Raw genomic sequence first — 8,622 nt, forward strand, 5'->3', positions numbered from 1 at the left:
TGGGCACGACCAGGTTGCTCGTACGATTGGGATGCTGTCGCCCCTGGACGATGGCTCCTCACATCCCTCGATCTACACCGGGTTCCTATGGCGGTACTGTTCCAGCGGTGGCAAATGGGTCCGGCGGTGGTTCTCGCTACGGCCGGACCATTGTCTCTACTACTACAAATCAGATGCGGTAAGCGTTTTGGCAGTTAGTTCCTTTCATTTGATCGTCTAAACTGATAATAAACTTCTTCATAGGATAATCAACCGATTGGTGCGATCATGCTGACGAACCACACGATCGAGCGCATTCCGCTTGAACCAATCACGCGCCCGCACAGCTTTGCCATCGACACGGAGGAAGGCACCAAGGTGCAGCTGTCGGCCGACACGGAAGAGGCGGCCAGTCGCTGGATCGCCATCATCAGCCACGCTGCCCAGCAATGTGATCCTTGGCTGGAAAACAGGTGTGTACATGCTCTTCCAGCAAATCTTTGTATTGAACGTGTTACAAGCAACGAATCATTCCTTAAAACAGTGCACGGAACCTACGGCTCTGTGCGACGGGTATCAGCAAACCGGACTACAGCGGGCCGCTGACCAAGCTGGGCAGCAAATGGCGCTCGTGGACCAAGCGATACTGCGTGCTGAAGGATGCGGTACTATACTTCTACCACGACGGCACCAGCAAGAGTGCTTTTGGTAATTGAAATGACGGTCTACAACCGGTCGAGAAGAAGTGCTAACTCACTACACTGTTGATTTTCAATTTGTTTGACGAATTAGGTATGGCCTGCCTGCAGGGGTATCGTGTGCAGCCTTCGTCGGCCGGTGGTAAGAAGTATGCGTTCGAGATAGTTCCACCGGAGCTGAGTCTAAGACACTATTACTTCCACACCGAGACGGAAATGGACAAGAAGCGGTAAGTGAAAGCGGCCTTCAGTGGCTTTAAAACCTATTTTTGCAAGACTCCAATGAGTAATCTCATTTATATTGGTCATATTTTAACAAAAAATAATATGAAAGTGCCTAAAACTCATGTCATCTTCATCTTGACAAGCTGTGGCATAGACTATCCCCTTTAAAACCAACAACCAATACATCCACAAAACAAAGAGATACAAATCACTCACTCTCTGCACTGCACACAACAAGCAGAAACTCGTAAATCGCGTACCGCGCCTGCATCATATGCAAATTTTTTATTGAAAATATTGCAACAGCTTCTTCCGCCAGCTTGACCTGTTATTGTGTTGGCGTTGGCGAACGCAAAACAACAGAAGAAAAAACAAGAAAAAAAAGCAAAATGCAACGTCCATTTCACCCTCCGAAAGCATCCTTTTACGGCAAAGCGATACACAAGCGCCATTCATCGCAATAAAGCCATCAATTGGAAATTTAATTTTCTTTTTCCCATCTCTCTCTCTTTTCTTTTTCTCTTTTCCGTTGGCTGTTTCCACCCTTAAATCGCTTTCCATGTCCATGTCACGATATTTTTCCATTATCCATTCGCCCGGAATGATGGTGGTACGTCGGCCATTCGCAATGGACGTCGTAATACGTCCCTCCCCCTCGTCTTCCATTCTTCTCAATCCCTCCCTTGCGGCGCTAATCGAACGAACACTGGGTGCAGCTGGGTGGCCGCCCTGGAATACTCGATAGACCGGTGGATGAGGGCCGGCTGAAATAACCTGAAACGCTACGAGCAGCTCGTATAGTACACACCGTTTGGCCTTACGTTTCGCCAATCTCCGGTCGGGAGCAATCCTTTCCACCACCAGCACCAGCACCATCCATCCCCGTCAGCCAACGGTCCAGCGGTGGCAGCATAAACAAAGCACATGCAAGCAAAACACCACTACTGTGCCAGCGCGCGCGCGCGCTCACCCAGCTTCACATTATGGTTTCGGAATATGCGAATGGGGAGGGCATAAAACAACACAACCTCGGTCTCGAACTGCCCAGCGCACGGTGCTCTTGCAGCAGCGACGGCAGCAGCAGTGCCAGCGTCCATCGTAAAGGAGCCGTGATTGCGGTGTGCCTACCTTTCAGGCGCCGCCAGCACCGGTGATTGAATGGAGTGAAAGCAGACAAGCGACGAGCGCAGCGACAACGAGAATCAGTGCTGACAATTTGTGCATGTAAGCTGGAAACACACACACACACACAAATAGCCCACAGTCACGCTACAATTACGATCATGCCTGCTAGCAGCAGGCCAAACAAATCAACCGTGCCGTAAACTATGGAGGCCAGCGTAATACGAGACTCACACTCACACGCTCGCAAGGTAGGTTTTTCCGATGGTGTAATATCAAACCCGTCCCATTCGCTTGCTGCTTGATGCCATTTTGGTGTCGTGATTTTCACTCGTCCAGCACGAGCTACATCGCCCCCCGCGTGCGCACAAACACACCTACACGGAGCAGGATGGCAGCTTTGTGTCTTGCAGCTTTGGTAGCGTTTTTCGGGGTCGGGGTTGTTTTTCTTGCCACTCCAAAAGTGTAGTGGGTAGGGGAGCCGAGGCCTGACCTTTTGTTATTGACGTAACGTATACAATTTATGCTACCGCTTGCCGTAAACACTTGCACCGCAGGGTTTTCACAGCATTTTCATTTCCATCTTTTTCTTCATCATTCTCCTCGACCATCACTTGGAGGCGCTGGAAGTGTTAAGCGTCATACGAGAACGATGCGTAGCGTTTGCAATGGTGTGATGGTGTGGGAAAATATTTTTCTACCCACTCGCCAACCACGGCACACGGGCTCGGTGCTGCGGGGGAAAAGTTTCTCTTACAAAACGTCCCCAAACGTGGCATAAACTTCATCCTCCTTCTCGTCGTTTTGACTCAAAAGAGCAGTAGACTCTAGAGACCGTGTCTAGGGGAGAGGAGGAAGAGACCGGAAAAATTGATGAAAATCTTTCCCCATTCCAAAGCATCCCAACCCAACGGGAGGAGGATGTTTCCGGCTGAACAACTTCATGTAGCAGGTGTGTCTGGTAGAAGGTACTGAAGCGAGAGTTTGTCACCACCGATAAGGACTGTTGGGGCCTCGCACGCAAGGCCACCGCCCCAAAAACTTCCGGGATATGAAAGCGATTTAAATACACACAGCACCCATAAACAAACCAACTCTCTCTCACACACATACAAACATGGAGATAGCAATAGATGCGAAACGAGACCAACAGAAACGAACTGAACGGGGCGCCCCCAGAGCTGACGTAGCGTTGTTTTTCCCGCCCGAATCGAGGGAAAACATTCTTCTCCTTAGATGATAGCATTAATAGAGAGCATTTAATAGATTTAATAGCGAATGCACACACATACACACACATAAAGACAAGCACACCGTAACGCAATGAGACGCGTCTCATTGATGGGTAAATGGATAGCAGGAATGTGTGTTATAGTTATAGTAGCAAAATTAAATCCACTTAGCGAACGATCGTAAATGATAGCTTTAAGGGTGGTTCTAGCAGACACGGTAAGCAAAGAGGGCGATTTTGTTACGCGGATTGCATACTTTACACACCCAGCCAGCCTTGCAGAATGAATATGCGCCTTAAAGTATGCAATTGGCGTAACAAAGTTGCGCTTGAAGCTATTTGTTTTGTTTGGAAACAGGAGCACGTTATCGCCAGCATCGCTACGATGCCACGGGGAAGCGTCTTCATAGTATAATGGATTTAGACTCCGTAACTTACACGGATGGTAAAGCACACTTCTACACTTTGATAAGGACTCTTGAGCAGGAAAAGGTTCAGTGTTTGTGGGTAGAATTTGTATGAACTTAAAGTATTGATCAGGGCGAAATGGAAACGCATTGTTTATTGGTAACCGGATTTATGGATAACAACGAAGCATACTCACCCGGATCGCTCTTGTTGCACTATAAAGGGGTCGTTTTATGAGAACGCTTACTTGGGAATCATCTGAAAACATCTTCAGAAGAAAGAAATGGATGACGTTTGAAATAAAAAGAAAGTTTCTCTCAAAAACTTTGGATGAATAAAACGGTCCTCAGCACTGTCATTGTAAAGCCTTTTAGGGTGAGATAGCTCTATGCGGGAGAAAGAAAACAAAAACTTGCTAGATGTTCCCTCTTTGCCTGTCTGTATCCCGTAATCTGTACATTCCCTGCAAAACCCTCTCCCCTTTGGCAGTAGATAGGATAGAAAGGCTTTGCCATGTTTATGTTTATGTCCCGAGCCGAGCGGATTGTTGTACCGAAACAGCACAGAAACGATACGCCACGCAAGAAATACGCCCTAAAGCAGGCCCCAACAGGCAAGCGCCGGTAGTTGCAAGCTGTGTAGACACTAGAAAAGAAAATTGTAATCCGTACAAGCGCAGCGGGCAGAGCAACGTACATTTAAAGGATGAGATTAATGTTAGAGCTTTAAAAGTTTATCCAACCGGACGGCGGAAACGAACCTGGAACGGTTTGTTCCGTGACGCTATGACCCACTCAATTTGATGAAATGAAAAACTCCAATGCGGGGAGTTTGTTTTTGAACAATTCAAACACATACACAAATACACACCTAAACATGCGCACATTCAGATGTGGAAGGCGGCATTTGCGCTAGAAGCAGCAGTAGAAGTACATGATCGGTAGAGTAAAACCATATCAGTATATTTGTCGGCAGTAGAATACCATAAACCTTTAACCATCGAGTAACCTATTAGCAGATAGTGAGAGGTGCGTGTTAGGAAAACAGAAACAAATCCAAGAGGAGCTATTTTGTAGTTCTCTGTTCGATTCGAGACGAGTCGGTACTTGAGTTTTTGTTATTGTTTTGAGAGAATATTACTTTATGAGAAAAGCACTGCAGCTGTGTCGCTGTTTAGTTACAGGCCGGTTGGTAGGATATGGTTGGTTAGATAAATGGTAGATAAAATCGGAAATTATTAAAACAATGAAACTAATAAACAATAAGCGATAAAATATGTAACTAACGAAAGAAGGCGCGTGCAGACGGTGAGGTAGTAAATGAAACACTTAAATAAAGTCAAACTTCCAGTGCCAAACAAACGAAACAAATACAGACCGCGTCGGTTGCTGCATTAAAGTTGTGCTGGGTAGCGATGGTGATCGGGATCACTTGGTATCAGGTTTACAGTAGCCTTGTTTTCTACAACTCGCTCCACAAAACGATGCCCTTCATATTGTTTCCGTTCCTTTTCAAACAAGAATAGCACGCTTTATCAGCTGCTCACGTTTTTCTTAACCTCTCACTCACTCTTGAGCTAATTATAATGACCCAGAACTGATATCAATACGGGTATAAGGGACGACGGTGAACGAATTATCGACCGATTTTGGGAACACTTCTTCTCTGCGAGCAAACACGTGCCCACACTCTCTGCTCCCTTTCCTCTATCTCTTGTTGAGCATTATCATTATTGCCTTACTGCATGTTGTTTGATATCATCTTGTCAAAAGTAAGCAAAAGTGTCATTGTCAACTTCTTTTATCTGCTTTGTTTGCTTCTCTTTTGCGTGGGGCACTGGAGCTTTTTATTGAACCTTCCCTCGACACGATCCATTCATGTGGTGTGTTATCGCAGTCACAAGGCTACCATGCAAAAAAAACGCGACCATACAAACACACACACACACAAAAGCTACTAGCTCAACAAAACTTGTACGACAAATAAAACCAAAAACCGCTACGAAGGAACCAGCATCTAGAAGGAACACACACAAAAACGGAAACACAGAACAAATGAATCTCAACAAGTGCTTTGGTCAAATGCGACACGGGCGAAGAATGGAATGATTTTTGTGAGCGTATTACAATAGAAAGGGCAGCATGAAAAGTAAAGACAGTTGTCTCCTTTTTTAGTAATATTTGAGATAACCGATCTTCATACAATTCCTCTTAAATCATCCTTCACTATTTTAATTGATGGTGACAATAATCCAACCTAAATTGGCCCAAGAGTAGTTATGCGCCTTAAAGTATGCACACAGCATATCATTTCTCGTTTAACATCTTGTTAACACGACTTAAATTCTTCTCAACCCAACACTTCTTCGATTTATCCACCTGGTCGTAGAACACACTAACAGGAACACACGAAACACACACCTACATTTCGCATACCATCACCCCCTGATCATCCATCCCCCCCAACCCAAGGTTTCGTTGCTCAAAGCAAACAATGCTCTTCGCCATTATGCAAAACACCATCGTTCGTAATCGCAAAAAACTGCGCACAGACACCTCGTGACACATGATAGGTTTGTTCAGCAAACAAAATGCAACATACTACGTGAAGAAGCAACGCACCATCTACCAGCACACTTGCTGTGCTGCTGGCAGGAAGATTATTAAACAAAACAAAAGAGATATTTAAAAAGAAAAACAAACGTTTTTATAAACGATTAAGACTATAAGCAGGATAAAAGAAGATAAGGAGAGGAAGAAAGGAACAAAAATGTTGCATAGAAGATACAACAAGCAAAACACTGTAGACTAGCTCAAGATCAACCAAATTTATGCCGATATTGGACGCGAGACGCGCATGTCAGGTTATCTTTTTTCAATTAAGAATGTTTTTTTTTTCTTTTTTAATTGTTAAGCTACGATTTAATAGAATACGATAACTTTCGCACGTTCCAACCAGTGGCAACCAGTGACGCCGAACGGTTCACCATAATGAAATGGGGAAAAAGTAATTCAAAGTTTTATTTGAATTTTACCTTGCGTTCCAGAGCACCGTTTGCATTGCAGACGGGTTGGAAAACCAAATTTACTTACCACAGTAAATGGTAATGTTGTGAACCACGTAAGACAAATTTGAGCAAAGCTCCGCTCCAGAGAGAGATTGTTTGAGGGCGGAATGGTTGGTAGACTTAAGTCACACTACAGATGAGATGAACGTGAAAGAAAAACAGACGGGGTTCGAATTATGCTCGAAGCACTGCCAAAAACAAAACTCATCTAGCTACCAGCAGCAAACCAGCGACGAGCGTTGCAGATCAGTGAAGAAAAGCGAGAAAGACAGAAGGAGAGTATCAATTTAAACTGGAAGCACGTTAAATAAAAAAAAAACAAAGAAACCCCATTTGCATGGCCAGTGCGCTGAGCATTAGCTTTGGATTCAATATAAGTGTTTAGTGGAACAAATAGGAATGAAAATTAAACTGCGTCTAGCCCTTGCCACGGGACGAAACTTTGTTGAAGAGTATGATGTAGAGCGATTGAACGATCGCGTCAAAGCGTATATAGCAGCGTTTCGAAAACCATTTTGCAGCGGAAAAGTATGATACAAATTATATACTATATACCGATATACACACACCTACAAAACACCATGCCGACATTACACATTCAACCCAACATACAACAGCCCAGCCACGCTCAAAAGTGCTACATGATACACTTGAACTAATTAGAAGCTACAGATGAAAGTGGAAATAGAATGAACAGACACAAAAACATGCAGAAACTCATACAAACTGTAGACCAAATGCCCATCATCAAATGTTAAAATCGTGAAAGATGTAGTAAAAAGTCAACCCGTAGCACTTCATGAACGTGAAACGAATACGATTGTAGCGAAAAGCAGTGAACCAAAACCCCATTTTTCGAGCGGTCAGTTAGTTTGGTGTGAGAAATAACAAGAGCATTGTCATTTGTGCTGCATACCATTTCACTTGAGATTCGACGTTACCATTTATTCGAATACATTCTTTCATCCATATGAAGTTCATTGTTCAGAAGGCGTTGTGCTTTCGGATGTATCCATAAAGAGTTTGCGAGTAGAGCTGTTGGAGTTATTCTATTTGAGAGCAGATTTGACTGAGCAGGTTCAACTGCTAATAACTCAATGAATAACCCATGTTTCGGCTAGAATGCTACAGCGGAGCAAAGATAAACTTCTATTCTTTGTTAAACATATACCAAATCAGCACTAAAAGCCCAAAATTTATTTTGAAGAAATGTAAACATCGCGGACGGCTCCAGCTAACATCCCCTGTGAAAAGACTTCATATAATGGATGAAAATGAATGCGGCGGAATAGAAAATTATTTCGGGCCAAATGAAGTAGCACGTCAGAATAGAAATACGTCTCAAGTGAGATGAATTGTGCAGCTCACATCGCAAAGTGACTTGGTAAACCCTGTAAGAGCGAAGAAAAAAGGAGAAAAAACAACAAAAGAACACTGTAAAACTTACAATGTGGCAGCATACATTATCAAGCGAATAAAACTGAAAATCTTATTCGGAACGAAACAAACCTTGTTGTAATGTGATTATTTGAATTAATTATATGAATATCACGAGAATGATTATTGAAATATTTTCTAAACACATTAACCAATAAATTTCAACCCTGTATCAACCCTGAATAACGACTGAATTTGCAGCTCGTCAATGGGATACAGTGGTTCGCATCGAAAACGCCTGTGAGTATGCAATTGTGTGTCGACGGAATGCATTGCGTTGGGTTGTAGGCAGCACGGGGCACTATGCAACCCATACTCTAATAATAATTTTTATTTCTACAGATAAAACTAAGTTTTCAAATAATATAGATTAACAATGCAATGTTCGCGAATATTATTCAAAAAAATTGATTTGCTGAGAGGCGTTTGTTGGTCACTTTAATTTGATTTTCCAC

The 8,622-nt window shown here is 43.6% G+C and overlaps 1 protein-coding gene across 5 annotated transcripts in view; it reads left to right on the top strand.

The window, feature by feature from the left end:
* LOC120904653 overlaps positions 1-7,079 on the top strand; it is a 109,729-nt gene extending 102,650 nt beyond the window's left edge. For all 5 annotated transcript variants that reach the window (XM_040314829.1, XM_040314830.1, XM_040314831.1 and 2 more), the window contains 5 exons: positions 14-178; positions 244-452; positions 524-687; positions 772-907; positions 1,619-7,079. In XM_040314829.1, the coding sequence (XP_040170763.1) occupies positions 14-178; positions 244-452; positions 524-687; positions 772-907; positions 1,619-1,670 (726 nt within the window). In that variant the 3' untranslated portion in view covers positions 1,671-7,079. The remainder of the gene's footprint in view (positions 1-13; positions 179-243; positions 453-523; positions 688-771; positions 908-1,618) is intronic.
* The last annotated feature ends 1,543 nt before the right edge of the window (positions 7,080-8,622 follow it).

Source organism: Anopheles arabiensis, chromosome 3, assembly GCF_016920715.1.
Source record: "Anopheles arabiensis isolate DONGOLA chromosome 3, AaraD3, whole genome shotgun sequence".
Lineage (NCBI taxonomy): Eukaryota > Metazoa > Arthropoda > Insecta > Diptera > Culicidae > Anopheles > Anopheles arabiensis.